General features: G+C 29.6%; 1 protein-coding gene across 1 annotated transcript in view; it reads right to left on the bottom strand.

The window, feature by feature from the left end:
* Positions 1–6: 6 nt before the first annotated feature.
* LOC148299470 (uncharacterized) overlaps positions 7–20,521 on the bottom strand; it is a gene marked incomplete at its 5' end in the record, with an annotated part of 90,561 nt that continues 70,046 nt past the window's right edge. Inside the window, 8 exons of the mRNA XM_088276050.1 lie at positions 7–5,681; positions 5,887–5,957; positions 6,606–6,725; positions 8,880–9,046; positions 10,345–10,474; positions 14,953–15,100; positions 16,140–16,273; positions 16,385–17,747. Coding sequence (XP_088132176.1) covers positions 4,388–5,681; positions 5,887–5,957; positions 6,606–6,725; positions 8,880–9,046; positions 10,345–10,474; positions 14,953–15,100; positions 16,140–16,273; positions 16,385–17,747 — 3,427 coding nt within the window. The remainder of the gene's footprint in view (positions 5,682–5,886; positions 5,958–6,605; positions 6,726–8,879; positions 9,047–10,344; positions 10,475–14,952; positions 15,101–16,139; positions 16,274–16,384; positions 17,748–20,521) is intronic.

Raw genomic sequence — 20,521 nt, 5'->3', positions numbered from 1 at the left:
TTTATTTTACCATTTACTGACCATATAGTATAATATACATAAAATTTTATTTAAAAAAAATGCCATTAATAATTGTTTATACTGGTATTTATGTAAAACTAAAATTTAAAAAAAATATAATCATATAATATTAAAACTGCATAGGGCACTGCGTCATAAAAACTCAGTGTTATCTTGATCATTTACACATGAAGGAAAGGTGATACCAGTCCATAGTAATATTGAATAAATATTACAGTGAAAAAATCACTTATATTTATTTGACCCCCCCCTGGGAATCGAACCCGGGTCCTCCAGAACGGTAGCCGAGTGTGCTGACTATTACACTACGGAGGCGGACAAAACTCAGATTAAAAAATGTGTACTAATAAAAAACACCTTATTTTTGTTAACAAAATGATTGATAAAAACAATACGAAATACATTGATAAAAACCGACGGGTTTTATTGTTTTTCATTTATGGAATTCGATTCACGGTAATCTCGTTTTTTATAGTTTTGTTGGATATTATTTTACAAATGGTTTTTGTTTGAAAAAAAATCTTTATATATTTTCATCATCCAAATGTTAAATAAATAAGTTTGGGAATATTAAACTTTTGTTAAAAAATATGAAATAATATAAACCATATTCTCGTGTAGCATGCAATTATAACGATTTTTGTGCGTTTGCCGTTAATATTTTGGGATATAATATATAAAACATAAATTACCTAAATAACGCGTATAAAAGAGATATAGTAAATTTTGTTTTTGTTTGGTAGACTTCTTCTAACGACACGGTCGTTGTTTTGACAGAATTTTTGTTCCAAATTGGCAATGAAAATATTGGCGATGGTTTACTTCTGGAAATTTAAAAAATAATAATTTCAGGGATAGATGATAAAAAAATGAGTCCTGCTCACATTTAATAATTATATTCTATGCGTGTATAATAATACATAATAATAAGAGCACCATCAAGCCTAATAGAAATGAACGAAAACATTTAGAATTTGAAATGTCATAACGTTGATGTAAATTATTAATTTTACGATGATTGAGATGTGGACATTTTTGTTAGCGAAACCAGCCTTCTACATGAAACATCTTTATTTAATAATATTTATTAATTTTTTATTTCTATGCAAATCGTATTCTTTCCATGCATTTTGAACACTGCAATTTTACAAGTAATAATTTATTTCATGTGCAGTAATTACCTAGAGCTAAGAATGGCGTTTAGTTTTATTGTTTTGAAATATTTATTTTGACACGTGAACCGAATGAATACAATAACCAAGGCATTGTTCACACATCACCGAATAAACGCACAAAAATATATTTCTTATTGTTTAAAACGACAATAATCGAATAAAAATGTTATATGAGATACTTGGAAACTGAAAAATGGTATCGAACACAAACATCATCAACTTTAAATTTTGACAGCAAAATTATTTGAGTTTTAAAATAATTAGCATGAAACTTTTTAAAATAAACACTGATTATATATGCTAAATATTACATGGAGTTGATTTGTTTTGAACATTACATTAAATTCCTGGTAGGTTATGTTTCAGAAGACATGGAAAATAATGACTTCAAATTGTAAGCTTACACAATATTTATTACGGCGGCTTTGAATAAAGATACATACATTTTCAATACAATACAATAAATTATATACATTTTTGCTATCATATATGATGGTAGTGTATTCGGTTTCGGGTGGATAAGGCTTAGGAGGACTGTACCATAGGTCACGAGTAACAAGTTCCATTTTAGTTTCATTATATACATAACATTAATTTGTGTTTATTTGTTACGTCATTCTTATTTCTTAAATCATTTATTCAAACTCAATATATAATTACACAAAAGAAAGTCAAATACTAGTCGAAAATGGACAAAACAATATAACATTTAAAAATTGTGTTCACCTACTTATGAATAACATTATTTATTTATTTAATGAATGCCGTAATATATAGATATATTTCTATTATCCATGTGAGTTTCATGAAGGAAATGTCCCTATTTAGAGTAGAATATCTTTATCTGAAAATAAAATAACACACATTTCTGTACCTAATACTCATAATCGTCAAACGACAATCGTATTATACTCGTAACCTTTCAATATAAATATAAACTTTACTATCCATCACTAGATCAATTGGGAAAACAATGTATGCACCTCTATAATCATGACGTTTACTTTCATATTTTAATTATGAAATCAGTATGAGCATAACGTAATTATATCGTTACTATATAATATTTTACATTGTATATATTTCTATAAAGCACTTTTATCTAAATATATTAAAGATACACTTTCAAATTTATTAATTTGAACATGTCAAAGAACACGTTCTAACTTTCATTCTGTAGGTATTTTTTAACAGGTTTCTCTAGACCTGTGTAAAACATATATAATATATTACTATCTAAGAATTGACTCATAGAATAAATTATAATATACATTGCGATGAAAATAGTTCAGAGAAAATTTTAATTCTTGACTTTGAATATAAAATTAATTAGTTATTAAAAAATATTAAAAATATAGTACATGTTTTGAGATACAGTAATTAAAAATTAATTATATTTTACGAAACATAGCAAGAAAAACTTTTTTTAAATATTTTTTTTAAATTAGTTATTCAAGATATAGATATATAAATAAACAATTATATAAATAAATAAATATAACATTTTATATTCTCTTTACATCAAGTTGAAACAATGCCAATAAAAATTATACATATTTACAATTCGTCCAATATTTTATAGAATCTGTAATGAATAAACGTATCAAAATAAAGATTAATTTAATTTTAATACTTTTAAATTCAGTGAGTAAAGTAAATTATGTATATCGGCCATCCCCATTTAAAAATAACGCTTTTTTACGAGTTTTCGAGATGGTTTTGATTACATTTTATAGCTTATCAAGTATGGAACATTTTATAAATGAATTTAAAAGTTTGTGTGAATAATCTGATGTTTTTTTTTTAAATAAGTTATGTCTTAAAGTACAAAGTTGTGATTATTCTAAATTAAATGAATATTAAGTGAGTGAATTATTTTTAATTAATAATAAAACAAAATTTTATTTTAAGTCTATTATTTTACAGTTATTTTGTTAAAAAAATGTATTTTTCAACAAAACATTATTAAGTAAGTGTGTATGTCATATTATGTATTTCAAAAATCACTTTAAATAAATTCAGTATTAGACGATTAATTTTTTTTCAAAAGCAATCGTCTCCATTTTGGTAACAAAAACAGGATTTAAAAAATATTTTAACGGTCATTATATGTCTTTAGTTAATATGATAGATTACTTGATATCACAAAATTAAAAATTTAGAAGATTTTTTAATGGAAAAAAGGAAAATAGGGCTATAAGAAAATGACGATTCATTTTACAAACATGGATTATGAATAAGAGGCTAATATTTCATGAAAAATTAACAAAATATGTATCGTTGAAGATTTACTCATTTTTCGTATATATTAACCATAATACTTGTTTTATTTTTTCCGTTACCGATCACTAGTTAGCCTCTCAGAGATTGTTTTTATAGAAAAGAAGAAATGCCTACTATTCTCTTATAATAGTATTATTTTATGAATATGTTAGCTCTTAGCTATTCTACATATTAAAGAATGAAGACATTCTAGCTACGTTTAGAGAGAGAAAGGGTGCATAAGACTTCAAGTATCACTAGACAATTTATTATTTATCTTCTCAAAAACGCGATAGATTTATTCGAGTAGGTACTTAGGGCTTAACGCACTTGTTTGTTTATCTTGGTCCAGTAAACGCGTTATTTTGGAAGTTAAATTGTCTACTTAAATATTTTATAATAGATAATTTCCAATCGCCTAAGTAAACGTGTTTATAAGACACTGAAATAATAAGCCTTGAAATGACAATTTTCATTTATAATAATATTATATATGACGCATATATAAGTAAAATCGTATTATTCATTTTAATTTTTGATTAATATATTTTACATTTTGACCTAACAACAATATACGAATCTATAAAACATTATCGGTCTAAATAGTTAGCCAAATAAATCGCATAAAATTATCATATATCTTTTGGATGTTCAGTTAGTCGATCGATGAGTAAGCTTCAAAGGAATAAGCTTTTTTGTATAATCTCGCAGCAATAAAAATAAAATGCTTTTGAAAAAAATTCCAGTGTGCAGATGAAATCAACTTGTATTTCAAATCACCACAAAGGTACCGGAAGTATGCATAAAAACGATTGCCGAAAATATACACAGTGCTCGAGGGCGTAAGATACCACTACGAAAATCCTCAAATAAGTCGATTATGAGGCCAGAAATCGTGCAAAATTCCTCCAACGGGCTCTTTTTAACTCTCAAGGAGGTTCAGAATTTTCCTTTTCCCTTAATGCTGTTAAAAGGTGACTTCTGAGCTCAGATTCCGAGCTTCTCCAAAGCAGCACCAGTTCATCTTTAGTCAGTCTTTCTAAAGGTGATTTTCCATCGGAATTTCTCGGTGCTATATTAGGATAAGGTGGCGCTGGGGGAAGGTTGTCGTCGCAAGCAGAGTGGCAACTTTGGTCCGTACTCGATCCGCTTCTCGATCTACTCCCGGGAATGTGCAGGTCTCTGCCGAACTCTGATTTTTCTTCCGTCGATTTCTCCGGAGTTCTGCGGATACTGTCTTTGGAAAAATACTCGGGAGTTCGCGGGCGTTGTCGTTTTTCCTCTATTTCGTCACATTCCAAACTTTTGTGTCTTTGTCTCTGATACTTGTCTTTCGCTGATGGAGAAGAATGATCTTCTATTTGTATTTTTATTTGATGATGAGTTTTACTGGAGTTCCCTTCAGTTTGTTGACTAAAACAGCGTCTTACTGGGGTTTTACCGTGTTTTTTCTCATTATTTTTATTAAGGTGCTCTTGCAACTCTTCAAACGTTTTTTTTTGCTTTCGGAGTAATTCAGATTTTGGAAATTCCGGTTTCGAATGCAAGTCATCAACGCTATTTGATGTTTCAGGTTCGGCATTTTTTTCATTTTGTTCGGAAACATTTTGGAAAGATCTAGCTTCTAGAGTATAACCATCGCCACTTTGCCCAAAAACACTTCCTAGTCCAGGCCTACTGCGATTATTTTTACTAAATGTGTTAGGCGATGAATCCAGGAATTGTTTTCCTTTATATTTCGGAATAGTCGCGAGTTTTTTTCCAACTTCTAAACTATCACACGAAACGTTGGGACTGCGAGATCCAAAATTTGCAAAATCCATATAACTCGAGCGCCTACTATTGATGTCCGGTGGACTATTAGTTAAACAAGAAGTATCCTTACTTAATCGTCTGCCAATAGCGACGCTAGTATTTTCAAATCGTAACATAGAATGAGAACTAGAACTAAACACACTATCGCTGCTAAATCGCCTAACGTTAAGTCCACTTGTGCTTTGTTTGCGCTTTTTATTTTTAACTCGAGGGCTTTTGAAGATATCTTTATAGAAAATCTTAGATTTGAGAGGAGATTTAATTTTAACATCACTACTATTCGATAAAGATAAAAAATTCAACTTCTTGGGAGGAGACATGAGAGATTTCTGTTGTGTTGGAGAAGCTGTTTCGGAATCTATTTCAGTAACTGCTTCCAACGGCTGATCGCGCTCTTCTTGCTGTACTCTGAAAATGGTAATTTATATAATAATTTCTTAATCAAATACAATATATTCTTTTAATCAACTCTTCGTTCTTGTTTATCAACTCTTTGTTTCAACAACAGTCATATAAAGTTCTATCAAACCAATATTAAATTGTTTAAAAAAGTCAGATTGGGTAGATGAAGTTATTCCATATACAAACAATAACAATAAATTGTTAAATGTACCTTCTTATTTCTTGAATCATTTCGAAGAATTGTGCTTTACTTTTTCTTCGTCTCCGTTGTTCATGTTCCTTCTGAAACAAGGGTAAATCATGGCAGACATCATTGACATAACAATGATATTTTCTTAATAGGTTATTATTATTACTTATACATATACATATATACATTTATATATATATATATATATATATATATATATATATATATATATATATATATATATATATATATATATATATATATATATATATATATATATATATATATATATATATATATGTATATATATATATATATATATATATATATATATATATATATATATATATATATATATATATAATGCATGAGTCATTTTTTTATTACTAATCTTTTTTTATATATTCGAAATTTGTTTTTCTTTAGAAATTACAATAAATTTTGATTTAATTAATCATGCAACTAATCTATTTAAAATTTCAAAATTGTGGTTTACATTAAGTTGTACAATTTAAATATTTTAAATAGTCAAAAGTATTTCCTATATATAAAATACTACAACTTATAATACCATTAATATAAGAGCAGGGAGAGAAGATGGAACGCCACATTAGTCTATCTCGACATATGTACTAGCTTTTTCTACATCGATAAATTAAGTCATATATGTCTTCCAGTTACGAAGGCTTTTGATACGAAAAACAAACATCTTAAAAAGTTATTTATAAAATAATACCTACCCTTTTAACACTTTTCTGGAAGAGTGATGTAATTTGGCCCTGTCGTAAGGTGTGGACCAATTCGCGAGCTGCGTGGTGCGGAGATACAAGCTCTACGCAGTTTATGAAGCGGTATAATTTCTGAAAATGATATTGAATTTATAAAGTTTAAATAAAATAGTTAAACAAAATGAAATGAGTTCTATTTAAAATTTAATTTACGTATGTAAATTATAATTGGCAAATTAGCTATGAAAAGTAATAATGAATTAATAAAGCACATTTTTTGTTCTTGAGATTTTTTTTTAATCGAAATGAATATTTGATTTCAACACCTATGCATAAATACTTACATAAATAATAAAAGCATTCGAGGCAAAATTTTTGTCAATTCTTATTAGGATACTTATTGGACAGGATTATAACAGGATTATAACAAAACTGGTACCACGGCACAACGGCGAGCTTTAGCCTCCAGTATGATAGATAAATGTTCTAACCACTACACTGTGTAAGCGGTTAGAATAATATAAATTATGATTTTAACAAATTCATATAATATTTGGGAATATACACGTGATAGCCCCAATTATAAATGCTCATTATTAGATACAGAAATTGTGTATAGTTTGCTTTCAAATTAAGTTATTAATCATATTTTAATTAGTATGTGTTTTTTCTTCATAATGTACATTTGTAGTCGTACAGAAGAAAGTGAACAGGTGCATTTTTTTACAAAAACGTGATTATTGACTATTTGATATCTCACTAGCTTAATATTGCCCTGAAAAAATCCCAACGCGATATTAAACTTGGAAGTATAATATATTATGTTTTGAATATTGAAAGCATTAACTTTGTGGATCATATTGAAATATTATTTCGAGAAATAAAAATACTTTGTGTTCTGATCTACTCACATAAATATACTCATCCACTCACATAGTCATAAATTAAACCCTGAAGAGGGCAACAGGTTGTTGCCGAAACTAGTTGGTTAATAAAAATGTGAGTGGATCAAAACACAAAGTATTTTTATTTCTCGAAATAATATGAATGATCTATTGATTTTTTTAAAAATGACTTACTGCATTGATGTTTATTTTCTTGCCAAGCAAATGTGACTTAAATGGCCCTCATGAACATTTTACGATTTGTTAGTTGGTCACTTTCTCCTGTACGACTACGATATTAACAATTTTTAATTTCGAATAATATGTCCTCATTAAGTTTTCTAGCGGCGATGGCACATTTTACAATACTTAGTTAAATAAATATTTAAACTAAATATAGGATGAAATGTAAGCACGCTTGAACACCGAACAAAAGCTTGCGTGTGATCACGTCTGGATATACACTGTAATATGATTAGCATAAACAAAGTTTCACAATAAAATATGGTAAAATGAGATTAATAAAGATTATAAAATCGAAGAAATGCATTTTTAAATTGACTTTATAAGACGTCATTAATTTTAATATTGTAAAAGAGAAAGTCAGGAAAATTAATTAATTCATCCAAAAAAAACTCTTGTAACTGTATTAAATATATAAATTTAAAAATAAAATAATAATCTTTCTACATTATTACATTTGATAAATTTATTTAGATTTTTTAAATATCTTAATTTAACGTTGGTACGTTAAGTTAAGATATTGATCGATCTTTGAAAATTTGTTCAAATTGCTGTATTACGTATGTAAGGGAGTTTTTTATTTCAGCTTCAGAATACGGATTTAAATAGTTTTTCTTAAATATCAGTTTCTTTTATCTTTAAATATCAAAAAATTAGATCAAAGTATTTTTCCTTCTATTTAATTGCATACTTTCACACATTATATCCATCACTTAGAAAATGTGAAATATACCTGCATATCATTATTTTACCCCTGAATGAATTTCGTTTAAGGGAATATTTGAAAAGAGGTCCAAACAATAGGTAAAAAGGTATTTTACTATGTAAAAGTCGTCATAGCATTACACTTACCGGGTAAAGTGTGAATTTATAACAACACTTTGTAAATTTCATAAAATGAATACCACTATTATTCTTAACTTCGAAAGACACAAAGATTTATTATATATGGTATGATAGTCAAATGGTGTTAGCGTTATAATTTAAATTAATAAATAACCTTCACTCCAATTTATGTTAAATACTAAATAATAAAAGTGTGAATAGTTTCTTTACTTCTCTTGTAAAATTGTATGTTTTTACAAACCCCTAATCGAAGGAAGTCTTAATTTTTTATAGAAATAGAATCCTTTCAAATGAGTTATAAATGTAGTCATACTTGGCTAAAGAACATGATGTTTCTGCTCCTCCAGATGGTTCCCTTTGGTTTGTGTCTTAGAAGAGGTAATGTGTACCGGTAAAACAGGTGCTCTACTAGTAAGATAAGGCAGCCCACTGCCATACCGACGCCGAGCAAAAGGAAAACTCCGGCTACGGCAGCAACACCTTTGGACAAAATAGAAAAGTTTCAAGTAGTGCGACTCGTCTATTTTATTACTATCAGTACGTAATACATATAATAAAATGAAAGCGACCGTTTAAATATTTAAATCATTTGTGTATTTTACATTTACCAAAAAAATAATAGTTGGGACGCAAGTCTAAAAGATTTGCTTGAAATACTTAATAATTTTATTAAAATTTATATTAATATGAATTTTATTACAATTTATCACCAAGTATAATGTCAATATTATACTTGGTGATAAATTGATAAAGTGAGTAATTTCTATGTGAATATTCTAATTGTATTACTAAAACAATACAATTTTGCAAACAAATTATTGATTAAATTTTCGAATATTTTGTTTAAAATATTGAAAAAATAATCAAAAATAGTTTTTCTTAGAATTAAATGTGTTATATACAGATTCAAAAGATTGAAAGTGAATTATCTACTTACTGCAATATTGATATAAAATCAATAATTCCATTTTTTGTTTACATTGAAATTAAATCAAACTTCATCATAATCAGCCGTGAATCAAATTTAATTAACACCTTACCTTAAAAAAAGCCTTTTTTGCATTTAAAGATATTACTATTACTACTACTATCACGCTGTTTCTCTGCAAGGAGAATGGAAAGCCACACTCTTCTGTCCTGACATACACTCCTAGCTTCTTTCACGTTCATAAATCTAGTAATACATGCCATCCGATGACGTAGACTTTTGACACCACAGGTTCTGATTGATCTGGTCGTGTCAAGTCTTTTTGGCCGTCCTCGTTCTGTTCTTACGCTCACATTTGCCAAATATACTTTCATAGTCATTCTCCTACTATCCATTTGCTCCACATGTCCATTCCACCTCAAAGATCTTTTCTCAATATATTCAAATATCCCTACTTCAGCCCTACATTCCTTTCTAGTAATCTTCATTTTTAATTCTGTCATACAACGATTTTTCCACACTTTCGTCTGAGGTAACGCATTTCAAAAGCATTCACATTGCTTCCATCTTTTCTTTGCCAATTCCATGTTTCGCTCCCATACATCAGTGTCGGTATCGTGTGAATTGCCAGTTCAGCTAACATGGACATATGTATGTTTATTTCCCTCATTCTATTCAAAGGACTATTTATACTCTTCCCTGTATTCACCTTCTCTCAATGTCTTTACCCGCTTTTCCATCTTCTAAGGATATGCTTCTTAGGCTTCTTCCAGGTTTGAACGATTATTTTGCCTTCTGTTACATACATTTTCAACATAATACATAATTAATTTACTGTAATTCAAAATACCTAAAGGGCGGGGTTGTATTCCAAAATCGGTACCCATTTTAAAACACGGCAGACCACCATACCATTTTTCTTGTAGAATATCCATATACCCATTTGATGAATATTTTGATATGACGGCTGATATACTATCCTGCAAAAGAAAAACAGAAATAGAATATAGCCAATTTTTTAATATATTATGTATCCAGAAATATATATTTGCAATATAAAGTGACCTTATTTAACAAAAATATTCAGTTTGAAATTAGATTAAGTATAAATGTACAATATATTTTATTATCTGACTAATGGACACATTTTACTGTGGATAATTATGTTATATGTTTAAATGCTGTAAGTATAAATTAGTTTCAAAATGTATGTCAATATAATTATAACAGCCACACATAATTTACAAATAGGTACTCCTGCATTTTACTCGTGCAAACATATCGTTAGATTTTCTATTTAGGAGTGAATATTATTAGATCGGTTTGGTGACGTGTTTTCTTTGTGCTTTTACTCAGTACTGTTAAGAAGTAGTGTAATGATCAGCACGCTCGGCTACCATTCTGGAGGTCCCGGGATCGATTTTCAGGGTAGGTCAAATAAATATAAGTGATTTTTTCACTCTAATATTTATTCAATATCACTCTGGACTGGTACCAGGAAGCGGAGGGCTGATTGATCACTTTTTCTTTATGTGTTAACGATCAAGATAACACTGTGTTTATATAACGCAGTGCCCTATGCACCATTGGGGTGCGGATAAAGGTTTAAATGATTGTTAAGAAGCGAAATATCGTGCTTCGACTCAATTTATTGGCGTCGCTTTGCTCTTCTCGTCCTGATAATTTTATTATTTTTATTAATAAATAATTGTTTACAATTGCGCGATTCCGTCTTCCTCGTCATCAAGTGTTCCAGTACCACTAGTCATTACAACAAGTTTACAATAGGATCGTGATCAACGAAATTGGACTTTTTGTGATGTCATCACAGCAGCGAATAGTCGTCTCGTCATTTGAAGATGTTTGTCTAAAGGCGCCAATATTAATTCGTAAACCTACTGAAACCCATCACACAGATGATTAATGGTGTATTTACATCCGATATTCACACCGAGAATTATACTTAGGCAATCCGACACCAAGTAAACGATTCGGAAGGTTAAACAGTAGGGGCAACTACTCGATTGATGTATACATAAGGGAGAAGGGAACATCGTATAAGGTTGAAGTTTCCTACGATCCAACAGTACTTTTTTCGGAAAAAATAATGTTTGATTACTATTATAATGGTCACTCTTTTTTTTTCTTAATATGTTAACCCCACATGGTAGAAGAATTGTGTGATCCAACAATTATAAAATTTGAAAACTTGAAACTTGTGTTATATACCATGTGACAAGGTACGGACACCATGGTAGTTCGAAAAGCCATGAATAAGTCAAAAATCTTAAGGAAGAACTCTTAATCAGTATGCAATCGGCTATGAACTTTTAAAATATATATATGTATGAAATTCAACTTTTTTGAGATATACAAATATTTACAAAAATATTTTCATATTTCCTTATCTTTTAAAACCCCTTTCTTTTCAAAACCATTAAATTATTTTAAAGATAATTTTTTTTTAATTAAAACGGTTTAAAGAAAATTAAATTTCGATTTATTGTAAATTAGGCCGTAAGTAATAAAGCTGAAAGTTTTGTTTAAAATAACATAGATTTAAAAAAAAATATTTCACGTAAATTCTAAGAAGGAAAAGCCTGAAATTGTTTTTTTCGGATTATTAAACCAATTATGTATTTTACGTACCCCAACCAACGCGTTGGTCATTAACTAGCTGTATTCTATATATAAAAAGCATAGTTAACGTTATGGTATTGTAATATAACACTCTCCTTATCATTCATCGTTCACTTTGTTTAAAAGTAGTATTACACAAAATCATGACGATAAGGAGAGTGTTATTAACTAGATAATTCATAGTTTAAAATGGATGAGATAGGGATGCAGAGGATGAAGAACGGCTTAAACTCTTACACTACTTTTCGAAACAAGATGGATTTTTACAGAATTTTTGAATACGGGTAAACTGCCTCCCATTCTGCATTTTTGCATAAAAACATAATCACATCAAACACAAAATAAATTTAAATTTGCATATTTTAGGTCCATATAGAAAATAATTAAGTTCAAAATAATGAATTATAAGAAATATTTTGTGTAAAAATAACATCTGAACTTTCATCCTTGCAAAAATCACGTTTTGTAATCACTGTTTCTATTTGACAAGCAATATTGGCCTTGAAGATCATTAGTTGATGAAAATTCGATGCCAGTCAGAGCGTCGTCGTGGTTACTTTGTCACCATTATTTCATGGTGAACGGGAGTTACCCCACTGTGCCCCGCTATTCATTATTCCTCCCCCTCTTCTGCCCTATACCTACTTTCCTGCCAGATAGGTACATAGTTCATACTGTATAGATATTGACAGTCGGTAATTGGATCACTGACATTAATGCCCTAAATATTTTCATCACTTAATTCTTATTGAATATGTCCTCATTTTTTTTTGTTCTTTACGGAACAATAAATCTCCTTCAATCTAGAGATACAATCGTTTATTAGGCTATTCAGTGTCTGTCAGTTGAGCTATTTGGGTACCATCTTCGGCATTTTGAAAACGTAAAATAGACGGTGTTTTGAAGTACCTAATAAATTTTCTGGCAAAATGGATATTTGTTTAGTATGTATAAAATACACAAATAAAAAATCTATACGTTAGTTTGAACTAACTAGAGCTCTCGAAGGGTGGACTATAATATGAAATTTATACTGCTGATTTTGCCGTAATTTTGATGTCAACAAATACGTGATCAATAACCAAATTTTCTTTTATTTTGAGATAAGATGCATGTAAATCGTAAAACAATTCAAAGAAATACGTAATGTTACAAAAACTATATTAAAATAAGGCGTTTATATTTTGGGATCTAATGAAAAATGTATTCATATTAAAATATTTATAATGAAAAAAGAATAACTAATGACGTCAGTGGTTATATTTTGTATATAATAGAAGTTTGAAAATCGATAGTATATATTTTACTATGAAAGTTTGTTCCAGCAATATTTCTATATTTAATGGATAAGAATGAATCTAATGGCGGCAGCCCAACATTTATGTGACGTCAGGTACCCTCCGTTGAAGAAGTCTTGCCCACATACTATCAAAATATTATCATATTATAAATCACCGATCACTGTCACGTCGATAGAAATATTTGGTATAATTTATAACCTGCTAATAAATAATATATAAAGGTGCGATATTTTGGATGTGATATCTCGGAAATGGCCCGACCACCAGTTTGGGAACTCGTGATTGATGGTGGAAACCATCCATTACCGTCACTTTAGAACCCTGCGCAACGATTTTAAGATGTTTTGAGAAATCTCAATTTGAGTGCTACAAGTACAGCATTTCCCTTCTCAAACAGCGAATGTAAATGGATATTCTATTTTTTTCCTTCATTTATAATTTAACTGTATTTTTTCAATGATCCTCACACATTTTTTTAATATTAATTTTGACCTATTTTCTACCCTAAAATTCTATTTCATAGAACATTAATTGTGTTTTTCCATCTAATCGTTAAGTTAAATTCTTTCCTGTTTAAAACAATATTTGATTGGGTTTTTAAATTACTTATTAGTACTTAAAATAGGCTACCATAAGTGCGTAGGTGTTTGAAAAATATTATTAATATTAAATGTTTTTTGGCGTGGTATTGCCGTTTCATTCATACACAAACGGGAGTACAACTTACTCGTGCGCCGAACATACTAAAAATACGTTCGTTTCAGAAAAAAAAAATCAATCGGTAACTACTCTGTCTGTTTTGATCGTATCGCTAACGAAAACAATATATCAATGTGATACAACATTGAAATTTCATCGTTCATAAATTTGCGAATATAACGTCATTGGAACTTTTGTAAAGAATTTCGATTAGCGATGTTTTAACGTATGGAAGCTTTAATTTAGACATTTCAACGATTGTTTTACTGCAGAGAATTTTATTACTTTACAAAAAACAAAACGTTTCAATAAAGACTTTTCTTACATTTCTAACAACTTTCGACATCTGTGAAAAATAAGTTATTATATTGTTTTTTTTTTAATCCTGTAATGTATGTGAACATATTGACACTTTGATATTTTTTTGGATTTCTTCAAATTATTATTTATTAAAAAACTAGGAATTTGAACTTTAATACATATAAATAGCGAATGAATTTTGAGGACCCGTAAAAAAGGGACGTGATAAAAAAAACGATGAAACACAATAGGCTGCTATGTACACGGTATATTTAAAACAGCTGTCGCTTTTCTGGATAGAACTTTATCACTTGTTTATATTGAATATAAGAAAAAAAAATTAAAGAGAACTATTTATGTGAGCCTGAGCGGCTCATTATTAGAAATGGATATCAAATTGTGGTAGAGTGGGTCTAAGATTTACTCTGATTTAAGAGTCAGCGACACTAACCACGGGACCACAAACCGACCCGTATAAACATAAATTTATAAATAAATAAGTATAAATTTTGTTTTACCTTTAACGGAAACCCTTTGGACATTCCAACTGCGTAAGTGTCTTCATTAAATGTTTCTCCTATCCGCTGAAGCTTGCAACCATGGTCAGTAGCTCGGTAGTAATCTAAGATGGGAGTATCAGCAATAAGGAGATCCAGTGATCCGTTCCTGTATAAGGAATTCATTCAATCGGAATGAATTGAAAACTTAAAATTGAAATAACAATTTTTTCATGTATTAAACAAATGTAGAATGTAATAAAAGTATCGTTTTTTAAATCTAACCAGCTACAGTACCGCGTTTCATTTGAATGTTTTCCTTTAAATTTTACCAAAAGCCTTTGTACTGAATACCGTTCCTAGAACTTTGGCGTCAGAGTTAACTGATTGGTAAATGTATAAAAAGCGTACTTAAATATTACATTTTGAGAGAATCGTGTTTCAAGATCTGACTTAAACATATATCCTGCCAACACAACTGTGATACATTTTATTGTTTTCCTGTAAAATTGATCCTTTGGCAATAAAAACATTTGGATACCTCTACGCTTTTATCTAGAATCCTTTGTTAACGAGAAATTGGAAGTTTTCATTTAAAACATATATTACTAAAGTAGTATATTTTCAGTTGTTTATTTTAGTTTTTAAATTAATCAAAATTAAGATTTCCTATAATGTAAAAAAATAAAAATTTAATGAACTATTAAATTATAAATTATATCACTATAAGTTAGCAAAAATGTATCATATGCTTTATTTAAATCCATTATTGTGCTATAATTTTATTTTAAATATACATTCTTCAAATTTATTAATATCCACATTCCACACCTTTGAAAACATGATCAAAAGAATATTTGTATATTTTATTTTCATAATTTAAACATATTCAATAAACTCCCCAAAGAATTAAAAAAAATCGAAGATATCAAAATTATTAATAAAAAATTAGGCCCATTACATGTAAATCTTAAAAAAATATGTAAAGAAAAGAAAAATACTATTTTACCATTAATAAAATAAAACAATACACCTTGAGTGTTAGTCCCTCTCCAAGAACAAGATCTCAGTCTCTTTTTTGGAGAGGCACAGCGAAACTAATATTATATGTTTGCAATATGTAGAAATGTATAGAAATTGTTTCAAATTGTATTAAAAAATATATATATTAAAAAAATAAAATAAAAATATATACACATATTATTTACCTAAGTCTTCGTATACCGTCTTCAACATCAGCCAGTGCAAATCTCTTCATGTGGTCCCAAAGAAAATGGTTGGATCTCTGAACATAATATTCAGCAGCAGATGCCCTTGGAGCGCCAACACGCTGGGTGAGCAACTGTTAATCAGGATAAAAACTTGAGAAATAACATTTAACTAGCGAATCCAAATAGTTACTAAGTAAAAGCTCAAATGTTCTAAGATATATTTTTGTTTGCTTTACACTTACATTTCTGTCGTTGTAGTCATCTACCGCGTTGTGAAAGAACTGGCCAGCGATTAAAGCTGCAATGTTGGCGGTATAACTCGCCACGAATATCACGGAGAACCCTCCCCACACGTTTATAAGGAACTTATTGGGCCAACTCTTCGGTGCCTTGAACGCCACCAAGTGACCGCACAACAAGCCCCACATCACCCACAGTGCACTCGACATACTGAAGTTCTTGGACCTTTGTCGTCCCCAAGGGTTCAATCCGAACGGGGAGAGCCACTCGTAAATGGCGACTGCTATCGCGGTAACGTTTAACGACGTGAATATCGCTATCCAGAGTTCGGGAGAAAAAGGCAACAGGAATGCGAGGAGCGGTATTTCAGATTTTTCTTGCGGAGCCGCTAAGAAGGAAACACCGCTAAAAAAATAAGGAGCACTATAGTCTATCACTTCAGACCTGGAACTTGATATGCTGAGAGCAGCGAACGACATGTGAGCTGCGCCGGACACTAGATCACCGACTATGCCATTCCACTTCATGTCGTCTTCTGATACGAAATTTTGGTCCAGTATTGTATCTATTTCATCGCCAGTAGCTTCTGAGTAACCATTCCGGAACTCTTTCCGAAAGTCAGGTTTTGGGCCGTGTGAATCTTTCAAGTTGAGTTTTATTTCTCTATGCTGCACGTATTTTCTAGAGAATTTCCTAGTTCCAAACAAGCCATCACTTACAATATACAAATGGAAATCAAATTCTAATTCTTGAGCAATATTTTCTAAGAGATCCATAGAAAGACCGTAACAACAGTTGGTTTTGTATTTATATTTATTTTGAAAAGGAAAAAACTTTTCATTAAATGAAGAAAACTGCGATTGATATTTGAGATGTGGAAAAAAAGATCCTTGAACATTATCTTCCTCGGCTTCTTCTAACCGTTCTTGCGTTTCCATCTCATTAAATACTAAAGTAAGATTATCTTTGTCCGACGTCAGGACTCTGTGGCAAGGAAGACCCCGAAGACATTGTCCGTCTTCGTCGAGTTCGCTCTCCATAACAAAAGGCGGAGCGAGGGCCGTGACCACTCTGAAGACACTTCTGGCTTGAGCTGATAGTCCCGACACGACGATATCGCCTCCAGGCCAAACGATGGTGTCCAACTGAACACTCCTTCCCGTTATGCGACCGACGGACCTCCACTTCAGCTTGTCTTGTTCTAAAGGCACACCACTGTCTTTGGTAGCTTCTTTCGCTTTATCGGAATTAGGCACTAGGTTAAGAATTTCGAAATTAGCTACTAAAGATTTATCTAGTTTTTCGGTTCCATCTCGAGAGTTCTTTATGCCAGCGAGAGAATCTTCTATGAGATCATTGAGTTCTCTGTAACAAAACAGTATATTTGAATTGTGAACAAAAATATTACAATTTTACAAAGATGTTTTGTCGTCTTATTCTATAACTCCGTAAAATTCACCAAATAATATTTGAGAAAGCAACAAAATGTTATTTTGTTAAATAAAAAGATCGAAACCGTGTGTTATTTAACGAATATTATAACTTCCTTGTAGGATTCAAATAAATATCTAGAAAGGTTAATAAATACATTAAATAATAATTTATTTAATTAACACAAAAATTAACCAAAACTTATTTTACTTTTGTTGCCATAATTTAGTTTTTAACATTATCTTTCATTTTTAAATAAAGTTATACTAATAAAATATTAATTTTTACAATATAAATATTTAAAATATTTACATTTATACTAATTTAAATATACTTTGGGCAGAAACAAAGACGTGCTATAAAATTCAAGAAATGAATGGCGACTACAAACCTTTTGCATATAAATGAGTTGAAATTTATGCAAAACAAGATAAAAGTACGGACAGTTTTATAACCAAAGCGAAGACGTGTACCTATGTTTGTGTTATAAAATACTATAACAACCATAGATTTTTAAGATTTTTCTATTTTTTCTCAAATAATATTTTTGCAAATGCATAAAAAAGCCATCAATAATATTATCAACAAATCGTTTAAAAATCGACACATATCAATATACCTACGTACTTACATGAACCCGACTTTTAATCAGATACTATTTTTCTTTATCACATTCTTAGTATATTTCTAGAAATATGTGATAAAAATAAAACTAACCCTCTAAACTTCACGAAACTTCTCCACAGGAGTAGGTAGAAAGATTAGAACGTCATACAACTCTGTTCTTGTAAACGTTTTCGACATTCACACACCTCATACATGCTCACCAATTTTTTTCGACTTCTAATCTCTCCAAGTTTAAATATGAAATAAACGTGATCATCGTTGGTCTTCTTCATCGAAAACTAAATGACGACGCTGGATATGCAATTGGACGAGTACGTATGTATGAGAAAAATCATTCAAAAACATTACCGACTTTGACGCAAAAAACAAACGATAACCGGCTTCAAATTTAAGATCCCAACCAAAGGAATTTATGTCAATAGAATGTCGCACATCAAATTCTGACACGATGTTTTCAACATAATTGCTCATCTCTTCACTACATCTCATCTGACCTAAGAAGTGTAAACTTGCTACTTTATTACTCGCAGGTAAGATGGTGATCAATCCTGAGCTTATATTTATATATATATATATATATATATATATATATATATATATATATATATATATATATATATATATATATATATATATATATATATATATATATATATTTATATATTATATATATATATATATATATATATATATACATATACATATATATATATATATATATATATATATATATATATATATATATATATATATATATATATATATATATATATATATTTATATATATATAATTAAAAATATACATATGAAGAAGAATCTCATGAATGATTGATTATCCTTGCATAATTCTGCATATTATTCTGCCCCCACTAATTTTTCTGTTAATAATAAATTGTTTTTCTTGTCAAATTTACGAAAGAAATCCATGTACGAGTAGTCATAGAATGTATGGATAAAGGCTCCCTCGGGGTGTGTGGGAGGTGATAAATATTAATTCGTATTAAACGCAGTATAGATGTATTCAGTAGTTTTCGGAAGATGTTTAATAAGGACGTCGAGTAAATGCTGTTTAAATTGTGAAATACGATTGTGTTCGCCATAATCAATAATAACTTAAATATATATATTATCCGCTTTTGTAGTGTTGTGATTGGAAACTACTATGCTAAACATCACGGTTTCTATTCCCGTAAAAAAATCAATTCATAAATAAAAATAAATGTTAAAACACTTCGGAATTAGATAATACTGAATTGACTATGCGACGTTTTTTCCTTTCACTTACAAACAAGCTTGCGTTGACCGACCAATGTCACGGAAACACAAAACGACAACGCAGTAACTGTCCCCAACCATTTTATACCCAATTTTCAAATACCTACTATTGCACTTTTTGCATAACGAAACGCAAAAAATGATATATTTAACAAATTTTATAAAATGAAACAACTTGGTTTTAACCACTATTTTATTATAAGTACACTTTAACCCACCAGTTTCGACAAGAACCTAGTCATCATCAGGGTTCGTTAAATTCTAAAACATGAAAATACTCATAAATAATTACATTCCCTTACCAAAAACTTCCACACGCTCATAATTTTATAAAATGTGCCACAAAGTATCTGTGAAAAACATTCAAGAAAAAAATATATTTAACAGTTTAAAGCAAAAACTATCAAAAAATAAAATGGCATTTTGTACCTTTTAAAATTTTGAATGAATGAACTTGTTACAAAAAACGAGTTTTATCTAAAAACGCCATATTTTGGGGATGTAGTTTTCAAAATCTTTATTTAAATCTAAAAACACGGGAGTATTAAATTTGCTTATACTCTCGGAATTCCGAAATGTTTATAGATTCAGTATCTAAAGAGCAGAACGAATAGTCCCCGAGGGAAGACAAATATTTATCGTTCACGAAATACGGAAAATATTATTTCAAACATACATTTATATGAATGTATGTGTAGTCAAATACAACAAATTTATATTATAGGTACATGATCATACGAGTCTAAGGTAATCCGAAAATTTGGGTTTTATGTAAGTGGTGAGAAACATAATAGAGAAACATAATG

This window comes from Brachycentrus maculatus, unplaced genomic scaffold (genome assembly GCF_059751285.1).
Source record: "Brachycentrus maculatus isolate JH-2025_06_01 unplaced genomic scaffold, ASM5975128v1 h1tg001131l, whole genome shotgun sequence".
Classification (NCBI taxonomy): Eukaryota; Metazoa; Arthropoda; class Insecta; order Trichoptera; family Brachycentridae; genus Brachycentrus; species Brachycentrus maculatus.
This window is presented reverse-complemented; position numbering and strand designations above follow the sequence as displayed.